We start from the raw sequence: 23,150 nt of genomic DNA on the forward strand, positions 1-23,150 counted from the left end.
GGTGTTCACTAGAAGAAAAAAAGAGTGAATTGTAAATATTCTTAACATTTTCGGAAAGGTTGCACCTTGATGCAAACACTAAGGTACAGTAACCTACTGAGGTTTGTTTATGTACTCTTAACAATACTCTTAACTACAAGTCTTGTGCCAGGAGTTTCAGCCCACGCTTGTATTTGAGGGGAACAGTAAGGAAGTGCTGCAGAGGAAGCAATTATCCCAGCAGGGCCACAGGGCCCCTCCATGACTTGGGCAGCCCTTTACCATGAGCAGATGAAAGAGCAACTATAGGCAAGGCCTGTTCCCCAGGCTTCTATCTTTTCGAACTCCTTGGCTATTCATTGTGTAACCACTGCCATTTACATACTGAGCGGATTTCAGCTCCAAAGTTAAGGGCTGAGTGGGAAGAGCTAAACTGCCAGGCAGCATGTCTTGTGGAAGCTGGAGCTGGATTTCTCACAGGTAACTTAGCAATAGACCACATCTGAGGACACTTGGAGGTAGTGTAGCTTAGAGATAGTGATGGAAGACGTGTGAGCACTAGGGAGCAATGATCCCGCATAGAGGGTTAGAACACTGCATAGTTTATTTTGCTTCATTGCACCCTGCGTTGGCCTATTTTAAGAGAAATAGGAATTCCACTGCCTGGAGTTTCACAGTGTGGATTCATTATCCATTGCTAAAGATGAACTTTATCTTTGTACTCCCTTGAGGTAACAGAGGACCGAACACTTTGTGAACTATCTGAGATCTACAGGTCACTCAGTGCCTATTGAGTCTGACTAGCAGATCGAAAGTTGAGCATGAAGGGGGAACAAAAATAATACGAGGCTGCTCTGTGGGCTGGGGAAATTGGGTGAGTGGGTATTCACCCCTCTGTGCATATTTTTTCCTTCTTATTCATGTAAGGTTAGATTTTAGGATCTTCTAAGCAGGAGTCTTTAATGTCTAGCCTGGTGGCTTTCCAGTGTTCCTTCAATAAAAATGAAAGTTACCATCAAATTTGCTTTGGTTTCCTGTAGCAGCAACTTTTTAGCGCGATCCTGTAGCTCAAAGCTTGTGTGCAGACCACAGAAAATAGACTGAAAACTATGATTTATGGCTTGCATGTGCTGCAGCTGACAAGAACTGCAGTGATCTCTGATCGAAGAGTGAAATGTGGCAGATTAATATATGACTTTGAAATCTTTGTGAAAAAATGAACAAGAGTGTGTGTTCCTTTTTCTTTTTTTCTTGAAAGTGTGTTTCATAAATGATGTGAAATGATGTGAGAGTTTTAATGTCTTCTCAACTCCATATGTTCTTCATTGTCCAACTATGAAAGTTAGAGCTGAGCTTGGGCTCAGCCAATGATAAATGCAGTAGAAATATAACCCAGGTTTATGTGCTTTTCTGAAGCTTGATGTAATTGCCCTGACATGTTGTCTTGGTAAAAAGTAAGAGAATCAGTAAGTTTTTAGTATTCATATTACAAAACATTGTCTATTTTTGAAGGCTACATTTTATGAAGTATTTATGTGTCTGTAGTGCCAGTACTTTGGAAGTAAACTTCATTGCAGTTTTGGAAAAAAAAAAAAAAAGTGTTCAATGGGAGATCAAATCTGTCTCAAAATTCAAAACTGTCAAAATATCAATTTGAAAGTGTATGAAAGGACTCGATGTTTTTTTGCCATCATTGATAACTTTTTTATTTGATGAGTTTGGTCCTCAGTTTGTATTCTGTACCAAATAGGGCTCAGGTTTTCCCTCTGTAAAGAAGGAAGAAATTCCTTCTTCCCTTGGGAAGCTACTGAGCTGCCTCCAGGGATGAAAGCTTTCACAGACAATCGAGTGTAGGAAGTGAAACAGTCACAAGAAGGATGTGACAATCTGTAATTCATATCCACTTCAGTCAGGAGCCAGAGTGGGCTGCCAGTCTCAGAGGGACGTACCTCCTCCTGGAGACAAGTGGGAATCTATGCCAAATATGCTGCAACTCAGAAGGTCACTGAAGCCAAGGCTGGAAATAATGACCCTCTGCACAGGCCCATTCCAAGAAAAAAAAAAAAAAAAAAAAAAAAAAAAATTTCAGCTGGGTAACAGGCTACAAGGAAATCGACCACACACCAGACACAGCGCATAAAAAAACACTTTTTTTTCTACCCTCTCTCCTCAGACTGAGGTGATTTTGTTATTATTTGAGAATTGTACTTTTAAGTCTAGTAAAATCTTCACTTTGCATTTTTAAAGCCTTTCAATTTCTTGTGGGAGCTCGTTGTAGGAAGTTTATGAATTTTGACTTCAAAGCTCTTGATAACTTGAATCCTGTCGCAGCAGTTCTCTTTAGAAGACCCTACATCAGGACCTTGATAAATCATTTATTTTGACACTGTGGCAGTGAGAGATCTGCACTCTGATCAGTGTCTTTCGTCAGATTACAAGTCTTAGTGAAGTTTTGCCTAGCCACGTATCTAAGCCTTGAAGTTGAAAATGAGAATTCTGCTGTTGGAGACTCACAACCGGCACAACTACTTTTCTGAGAGAACTGTAGGAAGTTTCCTATTGTGTAAATACACATGATACCAAGTTGTCTTAAATCAGTATTGCTGTCCTGCCAGCATAACTCCAGATTTAGAAAAGTAAGAAGTCACTGGTCAACACCTGCAATGGCAGTTAGGAAATTAAACCCTCTTGAAGTCAGCAGCAGTCCATACTCCTCTGAAATGATATGGCCCTCCTCCTCCCTGATAGGTCTTGCACAGCTGAGGCGTACTCTGCAGTAGGGTAAGTCACTGGGTCCAGTCATGTAAATGGTCCTTTTGCTCTCTGAAGTGATGGCCTAAATCCACACTTGCCTTCATTCTTGTGAACTTTTTGATAGAACCCTAAAGAATGGCCTTGTGTCTCTGTCTTTTGCAGTTTAGGCATGCTTAGTGGGGAATAGGCTGCTGAATATCTCTGTAGATTTGGGCTATACTGCTTATTTTGTGGTTACCAGGTCTTAAAATGTATGGTTTGTTCGGATTGTTTTCCTATATTACATTTGTAATACTTCAGGTAAAATAGTAAAAACTGAAACATTTATGTGGCAAATTGGCCCCAGTTAGTCTGGGATTTTATCTTTGGAGGTGTGCAAACAACACAGTGGTGGTAATGCTTTTAAAAATTCCTGTGTAACAGACCCTTCCGACTGAAGGGGAAAGAAATGTAGACGTATGTATGTAGGCAATGAGATCAGCTCAAGTTCAGTTTTATTTCTGATTTCAGTCACTATTTGTAGTGAAAGCTACATGCATCAGTGCATGTATCCAGGGGAGATTTACACACCAGGCTAAATATACAGTTTAACAGAAATACCATAGTTGTCAGTATGACACATCGTTCCCATCTGTGTCAGTGACATTTGCGTTTAGCTGCGCTTTCTGTACTGCCCAAAGGATGGTTCATTCCATGGGTTTTTTACTGACCCATAGGATGTACTTGTATGTTGTGTTGCTCATTAGTTCATTAGTTAACTTTAGTATATTGGCTATTCAGTAAATAGTATTCTGAAAACTAGTTTCTGAAGCAAAGATTTTTCTTTTTTAGATCACAGTTGAGCAGGTTTCAGGCCATTAAATATTTTTTGTTGTAAGAGGATTTTAATCTTGATTTATAATAACAAAGGAAGTATTGCATAATAAATGTTTTTTACTGTAGCTGTGAAAGTGTTTCAAGAAAGTATTTTATCAATTCAAATATTTTCATATAAACATAAATGTCTGTTCAGAAATTAGTTGTTATTATTAATGTGAGCCAATATGGCCTATTTTGAATTAAATCTTTCTTTGTTGTTAACTAAAGCCAAATGTTTGTAGAAAGCAAGATGGAGATTGTTACAGTTTTAAATGCCTGAGAATTGTATATGCTGAGATACATTTTTTTTTTTTTCTTTCCTGAAGTTGATTTATGACATTCTGCATATATACTGTCTGTTTTCACTGTCTTGTGGAAAGCTTTAAACACTTAATGGTGATTCTGATATTTAGTGTCTTATGATAATAACCAAGTGCTGAACAACCTTCAGCTCCTCTGAAGTCACCAAACAATTCAGGACACAGATAAGCCTTAACTCTTGTAGATTTCAATCTTGTAGATAAAGTCATTGGTAATAAGGCTGTAGAAGAAGGGAAATGTCTCATGAGCAGAACTAAGCCTGATTCTGACTTTCCATGTATTCTACCCAAACTGTTGGGTGTGCCAGAAGGAGCAGCTTTAATCTGTTGTCATTTTTGTACCTTAAATACTCCTTCTTATTAAGGAAAGATATCTTCATGTGCATTTTGCCCCATTCATTACAAACCCTACTTTCCAGCCTATCATCATTGCAAGACTGTTTTGTTGGGAAACAACTGAACTGCATTTTGTCATCGCAGATTTATTGGAGAAAGACCAGATGAAAGTTTTTTTTTAAACTTCTTTCATGTGGTATTTTGTGTTTGATCTGGAGAAGGCAGCACATATCTTTTTGAGGTCCGAGAGAATGGAACCAGAAGTGAGAAAGGCTTGCTTGAACTTTGAAGTTGAACATGAGCATTGTTGAAGACGTATGCCAAACGTGTTTTAACGTCTAGTGTTTTGCTATGATACTTAAGCATGTTATAGGCAGGGAAGAATACATGGGATTCACAAGGCTTGTAACAAGATACACATTTTTAAATTAAAAATAAGTAGATACTCATTTATCCTTTTTTATTCAACCACTCATTTAAAACTTAGAATTATCATCTATTGCTTCTATTCCATGCTTTACAGTCTATGATGCAATTGTTAGTAATAAAACGGGTGTACTAATCTGTTTGGGGATGCTAGACCATATGGACAGAAATGTGCAAACTCTGTGTTTCCTGAATAGGATATAGTAGCACCATTTTACTTCTATATATCATTGCTGATGCTGTTAACTACAATTGCTTGTACTCACCTGGTTCCTCAATCATTGTATTGTCATTAAGAAGTAGAGGGTACACTTTTAAAAGTATAGAGCATATCAGACAGGCTAATATCCCATACCCATCACATTTCATTCTAAATAAAATGTGATATTAAGTTCTACTGTAGAAGATGGAAATATGTGAATTTTGTGATGTTACATATGCAGAAACCCTGGTTATACATACAGAAGTCAGTGTTTCATTCCATAGCCTAGCTTTGCTTTAGAATTATCACTGAACAGGACAGTTTTCATTTATTAAATGGTATGCAACTAGGAGGCAAAATATTTTTTTTTTAAAGATGCTAGTCGTCATTATATTTGTATATATTGCCAATCATTTCCCTCACGGCTTCTTTTGTTCTTGTATTACATAGTAAATTTCTGTGAAAAGAAAATGAATCGCCCATGTATTAAAACAAACAAACAAAAAAAAAAACATTTCTTAGTATAGACAGATGGGTGTGGATTTATATATACAGAGATTTACAAACACACACAAATATAGGTGTGTAAAATATGGTTGTAGAATAAGTATGTATTTGTACAGCTATTCTGAATACCTGGTGGTATGTTGTAGAACCCTTGGGTAAGTTTTTATGGATTTGATTTATTGGCTGACCAAGTTGATTCATTATTTGTATGATTTTTTGCTGCTGGGTGGTCGTAATTTACAATTCTGGACCTAGTTAACTATGTGGGTGCCTATAGTTTCCTGAATCAACGTCTCTAACTATTGTTTAAAGAAATAAATGAAGTAGACTTGCTTGAATGAACAGTTTACTCATGAGGGGCAAAATATAATCAGGCAGGCAGGTCATAGAAAATAGCTTTCAATCACCATGTCATCATATATTCTGTTAGCATACATGTAACTCCGTATGTGTTACAGACAACCAAAGATCATCTGTGAACTGCTGATCACAATCTTTTTTTCCCTATCAGTTTTCAGTACTGTTTTCATATCCTCTACTTGTGGAACCCTGGTAAATTGGTAGGCAGAGAACAGAATGAAATCTTGAGGAGACATTAAAGGTCAAAAGGTGCTGTGACATTGCTTCAGTATAAATAAAATATCATACTTAGTTGTTTGGTATCTCTTGTTCACTAGTGTTCTTGTTAACTAATGTTACACCGTCTGTTACTTTTTCAAACCATTATTAGTTTGAAGTCTGGTTGATGTATTCTGAGGCAGGGGCACAAATACGAGAAGAGTTGAAGCAATCAAACTAAAATTCCTGGTTAACTGTTAAGTGTCCACAGACTGTGAAAAGTTCTGATTTGTTGTGATTTCAGATACTGCCTCCAAATGTGATTTGGCTGTTTACTGCTCTTAATACCAGATATGATATAGCTACAAAAATGCACATACATGTATTCCATTGTGTACTTTGTTAGTTTAGGCCATTGACCCATAATCCATAGGTATTTGTAGGATTTTCTATTGAGAGAAAAAGTGGTAAACATTGCACATATAGAACATAATTTTGTCATAGCTACAGATTTGATTTGCAATGTCTTGTTAATAAATAGAAGATCTTGATCAATCGTACTTAGATGATGGGCACTTAATTGTTAGAACTCAATGGAAAACCTGGGCAGTGGACCAGCAGAGGAAGTTTCTTCTAGCCATCTGTGAATGTTTAATTATAGATGTATGTAATTCTACATGCACTTGTGATACGTTTTAACATCATTTTATCATAATGGCATAATTTATCATATTTTTATTCATATGTTGACTATATCACGGCCGAAATTCTTAACCCCTCTTCTGCTTAAAAAAAAAAAAAAAAAAAAAAAAAAGGAAAAAATAGAACAAAAAAATCTAAATGCATTAAGAATTGCTATCTTGGAAGCACAACTACTTTTTGTAGGCGTGCCATATGTTTGAAAATCTGCTTCAAAGACCATGAGACTAGAAAGAGAATGTTCATCGGTTTATGCAAGGCACGAGAGAATGTTTCCTCTAAATCCTTATGTAAATCTCATATAACTCGATGGAAATCAGGTTTCAGTAATTTTTAATAGTTCAATTGTTTAAATGTTTCTGCTTTAATGCTTTTTTCCATCTGTGCTATGAAGAGGACTTGTGATGATTCCTAGAAGAAATTCATAGAGTAGTTCTTGTAGTGGTTAAAATTTGTGCAAAATGCACAGTTGTGTCAAGCTGTAAAGGCTTTGGAGGGGATTTTCTTAAATGCCAAAGTCACAGAAGAGCACAAGTACTACTGATTGTCAGTGGGACTTAAGTCCTTAAGACATGTATGAAAATCACAGCTTTCAGTTTACATGGATTTGAAATCATCAGCAGGTTCAGTAAATTCTTGTGATGTGCAAACACATTTCTTTGTTAAATCCAACACGTTCAACATTGATGTTTTAATTTCTGCACATATATTTGGACATATAGGTATTCCAAAATGAATATGGAAATCCTTCTGGAATTGTTTTTTTTTAAACCCTTTGTATGTATTAACTGAAAGTAAGTAGTATTCTGTGATTTAGGGATAGGTAAAACAAGAATAAATGTAGATAGACTATTAGCTATAAGTTATGCTCTCCTCTCATGCTTACTGTTTCAAGAGGTTAACAATCTAAAAGTTTCAGGTTCTTAAAATACATGCATTTGCAGGTTACTTTTAATATTGTTACTATTCATACTTGAAATCCCCATTGAAATTTCAGCATTACTAGATTGTGGGTTATAAAGGATGAATCTTTCATGTTCTGAAACAATGAGTGCCAAAGGCAAAAGAGTGAAATTTGTATGCAACACTATCTGTATTACATGCGCATGTTCATTTATCTCAATAACTGACTGTCATCTTTGTGTGTGTACATCTTACAATGATAATAAGAGACCAACACTGCTCAAGATGTCACATTTTCAAGGATAGATTTCTAGCTGCAGGCAACTTGTGCAAAATACCTCAAAGAAAGTACACATATAGAGAACACTCTCTTGTCACTGGCCACATTAGATCCTTTTATGTAGTTTCACCTGTGGCTTTTATTTATTGTTTTCTTCTATATGTGCCTTGGACTTCAGTATTTTTCAAGTTAATAAATACTATTAAGTCATTCATTCCTCTTAAGTTATTTTCTATTGTCCTTGATTTGTCCTAGATCAGAGGTGGAAAGCTTATGATCACATACACAAGAAAGAATGATGCTGGCAAGTACGTTTGTGTTGGAACAAATATGGTTGGAGAACGTGAAAGCGAAGTTGCAGAGCTCACTGTTTTAGGTAAGAACTCTCCTTTAAGACCGTGTTAATGAATGTCCACAAAAATGAAAATGTCCACCTTTGTTCTTCCTAGGAAGCCTTTAATTAAGAGTTTTCAGTGTTTCTCATAGAATCATAGAATCATCAAGGTTGGAAAAGACCTCCAAGATCATCTAGTGCAACCGTCCACCTACCACCAATATTTCCCCTCTAAACTACATCCCTTAGTACCACATCTAAACATTTCTTGAACACCTCCAGGGATGATGACTCAACCACATCCCTGGGCAGCCCATTCCAGTGCCTGACAACTCCTTTGGAGAAGAAATTTTTCCTAATATCCAACCTGAACTTCCCCTGGTGCAACTTGAGGCCATTCCCTCAAATGTTTTTATCATGTCTATTGTCATTAGAATAATATGTCTATTCTAAAGAATGGGTGGCGGTTAGATTCACAGAATCATCTAGATTGGAAAAGTTCTTTAAGATGATCTTGTCTAATCATAAATTAATGGCTTTGCAATCCATCTTGGTTTGTTGTTGCCATCAGAAGACATTTTCATACTTTGTTTTCAAACCAAAAATAATTGCAGTGTCCCTTGACTGGGTCTTTAATATAAAATAAGACCAAAACAAAATGTGACATCACTAAGAAGAGGCTTAATTTTTCCCCATAGATTTGTGGATGTAGTAGGTTATTAACCATTTCCCCTTAAATTATAAAGGTTTCATATTGCTCTCAGTCTCTGTCTTGCAGCTCAGTGGGTGGATACCCTGAGAAAAAATCACTTTTACTACTAAAGACTAAGGCAAAGATGGCATTTAGTATCTCAACCTTTCTTCATCTCTTGTCACTATGTTTCCACTCACATCCAATAAAGGATGGAGATTCTTCATAGTCCCTCTTTTATTGTTTATGTACTTAGAAAAACACTTCTTATTGTCTTTTACTGCAGCGGCAGGTTTAATTCAAGCTGGGTTTTGGGCCTTCTAATTTCCTCCCTGTATAACCACATGACATTTTTGTAGTTTTTTCTGAGTTGCCCGCCTCTTCTTCCAAAGGTCACAAACTCTGTTATTTTTTTTTTGGTTCCAGAATAAATTCTCTGTTCGGACAGTCTGGTTTTCTTTCCCACCAGCTTTTCTTTTGGCACATAAGAACAGCCTGCTCCTTTGCCTTCAAGATGTCATTCTTGAAGAATGTCTGGCCTTTGTGGACTCCTTTGTCCTTCAGAACTGCCTCCTAAGGGACCCTATCAACCTGGTCCAAAATCAGCTCCTACAAAAATCCAAAGTAGCAGTTCTGCTGACTGCAGAACTTTTTATTCGGGTTTAAGGTCTATCTTGTCAGTCTTAGCACTGTCATCTGTCTTCAGTAATATTTAGAAATATGATGCAAATATCTTGAAGTCTTGTTCAGTGTTTTTTATGAGCAGTATTTTCCTTAATAAACTGAGCTTATATGCCATTTTTAAGTTATTGAGCTAGAATATCCAGCAAGATAGCATGTTAACTTTTTAGAAGCTAAAGAACGCTTCATGTGATCCACCATCCTGTTGCTTTTTGCTTTTTTTTTTTTTTTTTAATATACAGATCTTTGAAGCACTTTGGGAGGAAATTTATCTTTAAATAGACTTTTAAAACTTCCAAGCAAAATCTAAGATTGAAATAAGGTTGTATTTACATGAGTAATCTGGGCTCCTAGTCAACTGTACTAGTGAATCAGCCTACTACTAACCAGAGAATCACTATATGAACTGTTACATGTAATTTATGTTGGAAAATATTACTCTTTCTGAAGACTTATAAGAGGAACTCATTAGAGAGATCCTTCTTTGAATTTTACTCCATCTGGTTTTCTCTTCAAATATATTTCTGATATTCATCCTGGAAAAGCTAGTGAGCATTTCTTTTAAAGCAGGACAAGCTTTGACTGTCTTATCAAGTCAGACCTTAGATACGAGTCAATAAGCATGAGAAGCATTCTGACTTCATATTTTAATATCTTTCAGCATAAATCTTCTGTTTATGGTTTTTCGTTATCTGGAAGTTGAAATTTTGCTTTTAGGTCTGCTTTAGATCAGAGGGAGGATTATAAGTCAGAGACTGTAATATTAGGAAGTTTCAAAGTGTTCCCTGCTAAGCTTTCTTTGTATTTAGCAAATGATTGTCTGACAAAGTGAGATACTCAAACTAGTATCAGAGTGATTCCTTTAACCACTTGAATAACAGTATTATGAATAAGCAGACAGAAGATCTTGGACTATTACTTTTCTGTAGGAAAGTGAAGTAAGGAACAGTATGGCCCAGGGTTCAATTCTGTTCAACATTTTTATCAATGATCTCTATGCAGAAGCAGAGTGCATCCTCAACGAGTTTGCTGATGATTCTAAACTGGAGGGTGGTGTTGACTCCCTGGAGGGATGAGTGGCCTTGCAAAAGATTTTAAATAGATTGGAGCCATCAGCAACAGCATTACATTCTTCAAAGGAAAATGCTGGGTTCTGCACTTGGGACAGAGTAATGCATTTGGGACAGAGAATGGATGGAGAGCAGCTCAGCAGAAAGGGGCTTGGGGGTGCTGGTGACAGCAGGCTCAGTGTGAGCGAGCAGTGTGCCCTGGCAGCCAAGAGGACAAACCATATTTTGGGGTGCATTAAAATGAGGCGATTCTCTTGCTGTGTTGAGCATTGGTCTGGCCTCACCTTGAATATTGTGTATAGTTCTGGACTCCACCATACAAAAAGAATGCTAAGGTCCTTGAGAGCATCCAGAGGAAGGCAACCAAGCTGATAACAAGGCTGAAGGCATATCCTGGGAGGAGAGGCTTAGAACAGTTGGACTGTCCAGTATGGAGAAGAGGAGGTTGAGAGGTTACCTCACTGCTTCCTGCAGCTGCCTGAAGAGGGGAAGCAGAGGGAGGTGCTAGGCTCTGCTCCTGGGAACTAACCATAGAGCATGAGGGAAGGGCACAAAGCTGCACCAGGGTAGGCCCGCACTGGACATCAGGATACATATCTTTAATTTAAGAGTGGACAAACACTGGAACAGTCTTCCTAGAGAGGTGGTTGACACAGAGTGCCTGTTTCTGTTCAAGAGGCATTTCGACAACATGCTCATTAGTGTGCTTGAACTTTTGGTTAGCCCTGAAGCCCTGTAGAGATCAAGCAGTTGGTCTCAGTGGTCTTTGAAGGTCCCTTCCAACTGAACTATTCTGTTCCCTTCAGTGCAATCCTCAATAAATAAATGTAGAACGTTCAATATTTTAAAAGGAAAGTGTAAGGGCTGTAGAAATCTTCTGTGCTTCCTCACTTCAAATACATTATTCTGTTGTAATCAGTTCCTCTCTCAGAGGACAGCACTAAGATATACAAACTATATACAAAAATACAAAAATATATACAAAATATGCTGAAACTGCATATTGCATTTGATCTTGAATCCCAGTGTGAGATCCTAGTATTGAGATGGTGTTGATGGGACCCTGAAGTAGAGGAAACTGTCTTCCGGTAAATATTTCCTAAGTACATAGAATACAGATTGATCAGGCACATAGAAGGGACTGCAGAAAATATTGAAAAAACTTTGTTTGCAACAATAATCATTTCACCAAGTATGCTGACAGTTCCTACCTCCTTGGTTTTACATTACAATCAGAATTATGTAAAACAGAACCTTAAAGCTCATTGTGCAATCATATCTTTACATCAGATTTAAGGAGTCGTAAAATGACAAAATCTGATAGTGGGACAAGTGCTCCTTGATGTTATTCTAATTTAATTGTAGTGCTTTTGATATTGTTGTTATATTGTGTCCAAATAAATACATGTATTTTGGGGTTTCCTTTGCTGACCTTCTATAATGCAGTCTTGGTGTGTGGATCTTGTCATATAATCTAATCTTAATTATCAAGAGCTGTAGATTGAAACAATACGGAGTTGTCACTATGCCTCCTGGTTGTTTTGGGCTTTTTTGTTTGTTTGTTTCTGTTTGTTGTTTTTTGTTGTTTGGTTGTTTTTTTTCCTATTGCTCAGCAATTGTGTCCTTGCCAGATCAGTCCTTTTTATTTCACAGAATTAAGCTGAATATTTTTCCCCTAAGTATTCTTACTGTGATGCTTAATCTGGTACATTCAGATTGCATTTTTATTGCACCTATAAGAAAATAGATGTGTGTATGTATGCCTAGAAATGTAGGTTTTTTTCTTGTTTTAATTTTCACTCACTGAATATAAAATGGAGCTTTAATTGACAGCATAAATATAAGTTTTCTGTTTAAATATCGTTAGCTTAGCTTTAGAAAGTGAAACAAAGGTAAGTTTCCCATGAGATGGGTGTCCTGCTGGTCTGGACATCCTCCAGACTAAAAGAAGTCCTTTTATAGGGTTTTGTGTTGTCTCTTCCAGTTCAGTCCTTTTTAAACCATTCATTAATGCTTTATAATAATGAATTTCTAAATTTTTATCTGCAGCATCAAAGTGATATTCATGAAGTATGATATTAGTCAAACCTAACACAAATGTCATGTGCTAAGAATCATAGAATCATAGAATTGCTCAGGTTGGAAAAGACCTTCACGATCATCAAGTCCAACTGCAACCTAACCATACTACCATAACTCTAACAACCCACTGCTAAATCATGTCCCTGAGCACCACATCCAAACGGTTTTTAAACACAGTCAGGGATGGTGACTCAACCACCTGCCTGGGGAGCCTGTTTCAGTGCTTAACAACCCTTTCTGTAAAGAAGTTTTTCCTGATATCCAACCTAAATCTCCCCTGGAGCAACTTGAGGCCATTTCCCCTTGTCCTGTCACCTGTCACCACTGAGAATATGAAGCTGTCTTTTCTCCTGTCTGGCTCTTGTACTCTTGTTAGAAATACGTGGTGTATTTTTGAATATTCACAGTTCTTGATTGTGCCAATAGCTTCAGACTCTTCCAGTTTTAGTGAGTTGATATGTATATCTTTAATATGTACAAGTCTAAACACGTGGCTGTCTTCTCACCTCCCTCAAAGCTTTCACAACTTTATAGGCAAAAAGTTCATCTGCCTTAAGCACTGGAACATGCAAAGCACTGCCGTTCTCTCACAGACATCCTGTTGTCATCTGCTGCCTTTCTTGATGAGTAATTCCTGGAGTATCCCAGTTGTTGTCAAAATAGTTTTCTTTCTTGTGCTTGAGCAAGCCTCACTATCCCCCTGGTGTAAAACTGTATGGATAGTTCAGCATCCTAAAGCTTTGGACCCTGCTGTAGGTAGAAAAGTGTATGGATTTTTTTCCTGAAATGTCTAGCTTGTAGAAGGGTTGCTGCAACAGCACAGCCTGTGCTGAAATCTCATTTTGTTTCAAAATACCCGAGAAAATTGTGCAAATATATATATCTGACTCTAGTGATCCAGAACTGGGGTCATCCATGTCCTACCATGTGAGTCAGCGTATTTGAGAACCAGAATTATTAAAAAAAAAGGGGGGGGGGGTTTGCTTACTTAATTTTATGTGTTCTCATGGAAGAAAAATGTCTCTTTGTAAAGTAGCAGTGGAAATGCATCAAATACGAGCTGCTGCTGACATGTGTGCAAGCAAACTCATAGAGATACTGTGCTGGGCATTACTTGGAATCTAGTGAGAAAGTATTTAGTTTGTGCCTTATGTCTGTTTGAAGTGCTGCAAGAGATGATTAGTCATTTGTCTGAGGCCTTGGAGCAGGTCTGTTTCTTTCTGAGGATCTGTATGTATTCAGATTAGCTGTTTAAGTTGTTTTCCTTCGGTTAGATTTGATATTATGATATATAAGAAATAAGACTGTGCATGGATCCTGAGGTGAATAATGCTAGCTGTCTACATGGCTACAGATCTTCTGTCTGCTGGCTAGGAGCCAGAGGAGCAGTGGTAGAATCAGCTCCATTGGATTCATCACACTGTTCCCATTGCTCTAACAGATGGAACTCAAGGAAAATCACAGTTTCACGGTTCAGGCGCAGAACTGCTGGACTAATCCTGTTCTTTTTTTTCCTCTTTAGAAAGACCGTCTTTTGTGAAGAGACCGAGTAATTTGGCTGTAACTGTGGATGACAGCGCTGAGTTTAAATGTGAGGCAAGAGGTGACCCAGTCCCTACAGTGAGATGGAGGAAGGATGATGGGGAATTACCAAAAGCGAGGTGCGTGCAGTGTATAGAATTGTCTTTCTGTTGACAAGTAGCTCGGTGCATGATATAGCCATTTGACAGCTAGCAATACTTTTTCTTGAATGAGGAAGTCCTAATAAGACATTTCTAATTACCATGGAGCTCTGGAATGATAATTGATGTTAAAACTTAAGAACTACTTCTTCTAAACCTTTTGTTGTGACAACACACAAATACAACAGAAAAGAATTCAATTGAGTCAATAATACCTGAAATAGATTAATTCTCCACCTGATAAGTCTTCTGTAATTATTAAAACCGATGGGGAATGTATAACAGATAAATTAGGTTACGCCATCAGGAAGTATATATTGGAATTGTAACTGATGTAAAATGCAGCATGTTAATGTAACAAGCTGCCTTGATTATACCTGGTTTTGTTATTAAGTCTCTAATTTAATTTTTTTCTGTCCTTGCTGTAATTCAGGCCAAAAAGTAAAGCACCTTATTAAAAGGAAACATAATTCTGTGATAGATTATTTCTTTATTTTCTTGAAATTCCCAAATATCAGTTAAAAATCTGATGGGAGTAGTGGGAGGGAATTGAAGAAGATGCAGTATCAGTTGTCATCCAAATTCAGATTCCTATTAATCTAGTCTGTAGCTTTAATAAAAGCTGTTACGTTTTTAAGAGAAATATCTACTGTCGGTGAAGAGAAGCACACTGACAGCATAATATAAAGAGGAAGAAAACATGACAAAAGGAGAGGAAATGGTAAAAGGCCACATCATTCTTGAAAAAAAAGTACTGAATGTGTTGTGATTTATGTTGAATTTTAAGTAATTCTCATCTTCCTGAGGACAATGGTTTTGATCATATTAAAAAATAATAGTAATACTTCAATTCAGATGGAAAAATTATGGTGAAAATAATAACTACTATTAAATTTACCTGTTAAGAGAATTATAATAATTAAAAAGTTCTGCTGTAGAGCTTTACAATTGTATTACACCAGTGAGATTCTACCAATGTCAGAGAGACTGACCTATGCTGGAAATTAAATCATTATCAGGTTTGCAAATTTATAGATACATTTTGGTTTGAAAAGTTTATTTTTACATTCTTGATTTGTAGAAATTTTCAAATATTTATAGGGGAAATGGATGAATAAAAAAATTCCATAAATGATGGAAAAACACCATCCTCTTACCCTTTATAGAAGTTGTACAAAGTTCTGCCTCAGCTCTTAGTTCTGTATTGCTTACCTTGGTTATATATTACTATGTATATTTAAAGATATGAAATCCGTGATGATCATACTCTGAAAATCCGGAAAGTTATGGCAGGAGACATGGGATCATATACTTGTGTAGCAGAAAATATGGTTGGAAAAGCAGAAGCATCGGCAACTCTAACAGTGCAAGGTAAGAATGTTTTATTTTATATTACTCTAACTTACACTTAAGAGAAATGGGTTTTGTATACAGTAACTTCTTAGACTTGCTGTAGGCAAACTAGTAGAGTCTGGACACAACTCACCTTACTGTAAGCACAGTTGCTACTTAGATAGTAACTCTATGCTGTGCTGTAAAGATGAATTACAAAAATGTAGTTTTAGTTTAAATTGTACTTTTAAGGAACCAGGAGAATTTCAAATGTAACATTTCTTGTAAGCAGTTTTCATGTTACTGGGGTAGGGGATTAAATACATTCTGAATTTCACTGTGATCAGAATTATGTTACTTACCATCTTCGTATCTAAAATGCTAACAGAAAGATAAAACTGGTTTTGCCAAACTATTTTGTTTTAAGTTTAGCTTCAGGGATCTGCTGAACTTTTTCAATTAAATATAGTAAAGAAGCAGTAAATGATAAATGTGTGTGTGTGTATGTATCTTTTAATACATTAACCCAGACCACTGGAATTTCTGTTGCTTTTTCATTATAAAAGCATAGCATAGCACTACTGTTTCTTTGTGAGATAAAATTCAGCGGAACTCAGTGAACTAATATGTATAAAAATTCTTCATTGCCTTTATATACACAATCCAGATGTTCACTATTCAGATAATCCTTCTCTTCCTTTCCTGGCTAGCAGACAGGCAATGATGTCATACTGAAGCTTTTTTTTTCTGTGCACTGATGGTCCTTCTGTCCTTTTTTCTGTTCAAGGGGAATTAGTCATTATGGAGTTCTGGGGAAGTATAGGCTTAAAAGTATTTTATTTGGTAACAGGCCTCTCTTTTGACACATTTACTGTAGCAGGAAAGGTCTTGTCCTTAACCTGCTCTCCTTTTCCACTAGAAACATTTGGTGTCCTTAGCACCTGTAGCTGTTAGAAAAATACAGGAAGGAATTCTTTTGTTGAAGCTCTCACAAAACCAAGAATTTTGAGATGTTGTCTTTCATTATTCAGTATGTTTATATATCCAAGCTGACACCTTATGTTTGCAAAATAATCAGCTCTTATGCTCAGCATTTTGGAATAAAAGATTAATGGGTAAGCAGTAAGCAGTTTATTTAAAAGAAAAAGCCTGAATTATTTTTAACATGGTCATTTGTTCTGAAGATCATGTCTTACAATGAATGTTAATCTTCTAGAATGTTAGCATTAAGAAAATTTCCTTTATGACTGATTGAGTGGTTACCTTTCGGGAAATAAGCTATCAGTAACCCTGATCCTCCTTATTCCTATTCAAATAATATGCAAACACATTCTGTTAATTCCATTTGGGTCTATGGTACTACTCAGATATGAAATGACAATTTTATAGCTGTTAGAGATATAGATGAGAATTGAATTTTGATAATAAAACAGTACCTCTAAGAAACAGTATTATAACTTAAGTTTTGCTTAAGCAAGATCCTTGTGTTGTGTTGTTTGTAAACACTTGTATTACACAGTAGATATTTACATAGTAACAGCTTTGCTCTGTGGATATTTTTATAAGGTAATTGGTTTCCCAGTGCGGATGGATCATCTCCTGATCCATTTTTTCTGCACTAATATGTCTGTAGAATGGACTGATGTGAGAAATCATAATAGGTGAGGCCAATCTGTAGTTTTTAAGGCAGTAAATGATGATCAAAATTCATTTGAGTATGCAGGAGTTGTATGCTTTTGGAAGAAAATAATAATAATAAAAAGAACAATTCCTCAAAAAAAGTTTCATTTCCATTCAGTTTTTTTTATGTTTTTCCTTCTCTTTCTCCTGCTTCTCTCATAGTGCTCTTCTTTTTTTTTTTTCTGATCACACCTTTCCCTCCTCTTCTTTCTTGTTTAAACCACATGTTTTTCTGAAGAGTCAGCTTATTGGCTATACTGCATCCAGAGAGGTAGATTTGGTCCTCTTGTTTCAGCACTAAAGATGCCCAGCTCACTGAGGAAACATTTTTTTTGTTTCTCCAAGTTGTATTCTTTTAGTCTGATTTAAAAAATGGAAATGACATGTCTCTTGTGAACATTCAGTAATTTTTATGTGTTCTGTTGACTGAGGAATAATACATAAATGCAGGATTCTTTTATGCTGAATAGAGATATTTCCATTACATGTTTGTAAGTAGAGGGCTGTGTTTCAAATCACGGCCTCAAAAGTTGAATCTGCCACCTGCGTATCACTTTTAAATTCAATAAAGGACAAAGAAGGTTGGTTGGTTGGTTTATTTGCTGGTGATGTTTTCATGTCAGATTGCCCTTCAAAGAAAGGAAATGAGAACTGTTAGTGGTAACCCCAGAAGGCATGTGTCTGTTTTAGGAGAGGGACAGTCATAGTCTGACAAGAGTCTATACAGTCAAACTGCTGTCCTGGATGAAATATGACATAAAGCACAAACTGCTGTAAGCTGTGCACTTCAGGACACTTCTCAGGCCTTAGGATTAGTGGTACTGCTAAAAAGATGATAGGTCCTGTGCTCATCATTTCTCAGGCCTCACACACTGATTGAACTGTGTATGTTCTGCAGCCCAGGGTTATCTAGGGTATTGAGAGGTGGAGATTGTAACACTCTGGCTAATTGAGATACCCAGGTGACAGGGATGTGCTAACAAGAGGTGATTAATAGTGAACCTGATATCTCACCAGGGAGCTAGATAGGATCTAGCTGTACATCAGAACTAGCTGTAGCAGAACTGAACTTTTGGTTCATCGCTGACCCCGTTTGATCTGACAGACAGTGGAGTACACAGGACGTGCCCTACAGTGCTCCATACAACTGTACACTGCAGCATCTAAGCCAGTAACACTGCTGGGAACAAACTCTCCCTCTATCTGCGGGCTGAGAACTGTCAGCTCAGATAATTCAACTACATATAATGGGATGCTAACAGTAGGAAATAGAGAATAGCAAAGGGATGTTTCCATTTCAGTGTTGTTCCTGCTTATGGCACCAGCATCACAACATCTGGTTATTGGAATCAGTATTTCCCAGCATAAAGACGCCAAATTTGGGGGATTCTAAGTGTTTCCTCTCCTCTCTGTGTGAGGTACAGGTGCTGTATTTTTTCTGGGCTTTTTTTTTTTTTTTTCCCCACTGTTGACATCAAAGTTTGGACCCCTCACTTAGGCTTTTACTATTGCAGCTTAAAAACGTTCCCATTCTTCAAGCTGTTTGTCAAGTTATCTCTATTTTCTTCCTGGAAAATTAAATAGTTCAGAAAATTTAATCCTGGTGTTGTTTACATTCTCTTGAGATTAGAGAGCCTCAGTCCACTGTTTTCATTTGGTATCAATGTGTAGCGCGTATGTAAGGCATCTGGGCATCCGTAGACATTGCTGAAAATACATGGAAGAGTTTCGTTCAGGAGATGATTAATTATTAAATACTAAATCAATACAAGCTGCCAGGAAGCAGCCTGGAGTACAATATGTTTTATTTTACCAATCTGTAATAAGTAGCTGATGTGCTCCAGCAAAGGGAAATGATGGCCAGAAGAGTATCTGTGGATCCTCTGGATTTATGTCTTAGTCTCTAGCACTAAGCAAATTGGTTATATTTATTGTGCACATATGTAATATATATGCAAGATGCTTTTCATGTTTTCATGGAGATGGCTATTATGTGTTTTGCTTAGTTTTATGCCTTGAAGCAGGACTGTAGAAATGATAACATATACAACTTTACTGAATCCCGCTAAAAAGTTTTTCCTATATTCACTTGCTTTTCTCCCATTTGCAGTATCTAATTAGGCTTTTTTTTTAACATCCACTTTAATAATAAGCCTATAATTTATGCTGAAATTATACTTACTCTCTGAAACAACTGGAAATTGTGATTCCAGTGGATGTCCTTTTACGCTGTTGGCCAAGGGACCACTTCAGCAATGACAGCATGGTTGCTGCTCAGCAGGGGGAATAGGTTACGTAGGTCAGTGGGAGAGGTCTTCACATGGTTGGTCGCCAGTTTGTTGGTAGTAAACAGCAATCCCTAAAATTATGTTCTTTTAGTTCCTTTTCTTCAAAGGAAGACTGAATGTGGAGGAACTAGCAATATTTGTTTGTAGTGCCCTGCCTAAAACACACCCACACATGCTGCAGCAGTAACTCAGCACTGATTTGAAAATGTTGTTCAAAGGCACTAAGCATATTCAGTGCTATCTATTTGGCAGGAAGAAAGAACTCCTGAGGAAATTACTCTGGCAAATTCTTATTTTGCAGTGATCTTGGATATCAAGGTTGTTTTGGCTTTTGATGTTATTAATGTTAAGGTCACCAGAAACTGCCTTACAATGACAAGAACTTTCCATAAATGACTTCTGGCTGTGATTTTGCTGGGCTAGTCAACTGACAGGGAATTTTAATTTGAAAAGGTAGCACATGCATCAGGTCTGGAATTTCCTCCACCTTCCACCCCTCTTTGTATAAAGTAGCTTCAAGGCACACTGTAGAGACATCTACTTAATTAGGTTTCTGGGTAGGGCTAGGAAGACTACCCTGAATGAAAAGAAATAGGATTTGCTCTCTTACCTGTCAGATACCATATAAATGTTTCCACTGTGTCAGGCTGCTGGTGCACCTTATAAATTGGTGTAAACGTAATTGTTCTATAGGCATCTGAGATACATCCGTTAAGTAACAAAGAAAAAATTTGAATTTTTATGATTTTTTTTAATGCTATTGTGGTAAATGATGGCTATTACATGTTCCATTGAAGGCCTCATTGGATCATGAGTGGATTTAAACACTTGAATTTTAAAACAAGGATTTGGATTTAAATTTTAAAAATTATACTTGTCTACTTGATCTCTCTTTATGCCACTTTTTCTCCTTTTTGAAATACTTGATTTTAGGCAGTACACTATTTTACATCCCCATGAAGGAGAAAAGAAGAATAATGATTGTCTTATGAAGTTCAGGATTTTTTAATTAATAAATTTCTGGCAGGATAAATGAGAGGAACCGTCTCTTGTGATTTGTATAGCTTAAAGGGATAGCCTTTTCCCCGTTAATTACTGCTGTAAACTATGACAGTACTTCAGATTCCTATCAATGATCTGAGGAGTCTGACTGCAATCTATTTCTGGTGAGAGATTATAAATCTTAGAAGTTAATCAGAGGGAAATGAGGAAACTATCTCAAGAAGAGATTAGTGCCCTGAAGGTTCTTGTTCTACTGATGCAAGCGATGAACACTAAGATTCCTGAAGCATTTGTAAAACTCAGGGAAAAAGAACCAGTAAATATTCAAGTGAAATCAAACAAAAAAAAAGAGATTTATCTCTGCTTCAAATCCATGTAATGTATTTTGATAAATAACTACTTTTATAGTTTTTCAGTTTATAAATTGAGTCTTTTTTTTTTTTTACATAGCATCCCATAACAATTAATACAATTGCTACAGGGAAATAATGCTTTACAACTGTAGAGAACCATTACTGCAGTTTAGTACTTTGAAACAAGAAGTTGAGACAGATGTTTCTCGGCAAGCAGAACAGGAGTCCAAATAATTTGGAGAAACATTACTGCAGAAATATGTTGAAGCTGGAGGCTTTCTCATGTGGAAAGGGTTTAATTGAGGCCCCATCTGGACTATTGCATCCAGGTCTGGAGCCTCCATCACAGGAAAGATGTGGAGCTTTTGGAGAGGGAGGGCCATGAAGATGATCCAAGGGCTGGAGCACCTCTCATATGAAGATAGGCGGAAGGAGCTGGGCTTGTTCAGTCTGGAGAAGGTTGCTTGGAGACCTCAATGTGGCCTTCCAGTATTTAAAGAGAGACTATAAACATGAGGGAAATCAACTTTTTATGTGGGTAGATAGTGACTGGACAAGGGGGGATGGTTTTAAACTAATAGACAAGAGATTTAGATTAGATGTCAGGGGGAAGTATTTTTACTGAGAGAGTGGTGAGGTGCTGGCATAGGCTGTCCAGAGAGGTTGTGGATGCCCCATCTCTGGAGGCGTTTAAGGCCAGGTTGGATAGGACCCTGGGCAGCCTCATCTAGTGTTTGACTTTGCGGCTGGCAACCCTGCCTGGGACCCTGAGGGACCTTGAGATCCCTTCCAACCCAAGCCATTCTATGATTATGTGATTCTGTATCTTTTAATCACTTACTGCAGAGAATTTAAGAATGTAGATTTGTATTAAAAAAATCAGAACTCAATTAAAAAGTAGCAAAGACTTTTTTCTAGTGCTTGCAATTTCCTAAAGCCTACAGCTATGGAAAACTAAATTGTTTTTGTATCAGGCTTCACTATTGCAGACTTTATTTTGTGACTGTTATTCTAAAGATAACATTTCAATAATTCTGTCATTAGAATAGACAAAGTACTATTTTACTGCAAGTTGTTGTGTTTAGGGATTTGGGGATTTATGTATAAAATTAAATAGAGTGCAAGGAATAATAACTTACATTGGTTGTTCATTAAATAGTACTTCTGCTAAATGCTTATTCTGTAATAAATTTCGGCTTTATTAAATTATACTAAACATCTTTAAAAAGATTACACACTTTTTTGGCCTTTTTTGTAACAAATAAGTAATTTTCATAAGGACTTACACAGCGTTTATAATGCTCTCCCTTATTTTTGTAATATTGTGTGCATAATTAAAATCAGTCATCTCTGTGAATTAGTTCTTGACAAAAAATACTGACTTGTAACAGCAGCATGTTCAAACATTATTATGCTAAGCTTTCTTAGGCATTGTTTGTGGCTATGAATTATGTTTTGTTTGAACACTAAAGTAATTCATTGTTAGGTGCTGAATAACACTCAAGAACAAATACAGGTAATGAAGTGTCCTGCAGTCTTTATGTGCAAGCTACGTCACCTGGTAGGCTTAGTATCAGGAGCTTCCAGTGCAAGAAAAAACCTGCTTAAACTGGTAAACATCAGGTACTCTCAAGTTATTCTCAGTGGAAGGAAAATGCGCACTTCTCTTGTCCCTATGCCCACACATAAATTCCTAAGGTTTGGGATGATTTTTTTTTCCATTTGATTATGGAAAAGGATGAGAGAACTGAGAAATTAAAAAAATAATAATTTAAAAAAAAAAAGTCTGAATGTACATCTCATCGTAAATACCCAGTGCTCTCTAAACTCAGCCCTGAGGGGCATTCTGTTCTCTTCTGCATCTTTCAGTGGCATGTAGGACTTCCATTTACTCAAATGGAACAGCTGCTCTCACTTTTGAAACAGTTAAGGTAGTACTTTGATTCTTGGATCTCAGGACAGAGGAAAAAGTCAGCCAAGAGTTCTGCTGCGGTCCAGTCTTCCATCAGCGAGAGCTGATGACCTTTTCTGTACCTCTTTTTTGAGTTATTGGGTGCTCAGATCATGTCATTTTCCCTCAAAGAGTGTAACCAATCTAAATAAAAATAGAACCTCAAGACTTATAATATCCCT

General features: G+C 36.8%; 1 protein-coding gene across 9 annotated transcripts in view; it reads left to right on the top strand.

Moving 5' to 3' along the window:
• ROBO1 (roundabout guidance receptor 1) overlaps positions 1–23,150 on the top strand; it is a 715,672-nt gene that overhangs the window by 615,717 nt on the left and 76,805 nt on the right. For all 9 annotated transcript variants that reach the window (XM_021403057.1, XM_021403047.1, XM_021403097.1 and 6 more), the window contains 3 exons: positions 8,078–8,198; positions 14,203–14,341; positions 15,606–15,733. In XM_021403057.1, coding sequence (XP_021258732.1) covers positions 8,078–8,198; positions 14,203–14,341; positions 15,606–15,733 — 388 coding nt within the window. The remainder of the gene's footprint in view (positions 1–8,077; positions 8,199–14,202; positions 14,342–15,605; positions 15,734–23,150) is intronic.

This window comes from Numida meleagris, chromosome 1, assembly GCF_002078875.1.
Source record: "Numida meleagris isolate 19003 breed g44 Domestic line chromosome 1, NumMel1.0, whole genome shotgun sequence".
In the NCBI taxonomy this organism is placed as follows: domain Eukaryota; kingdom Metazoa; phylum Chordata; class Aves; order Galliformes; family Numididae; genus Numida; species Numida meleagris.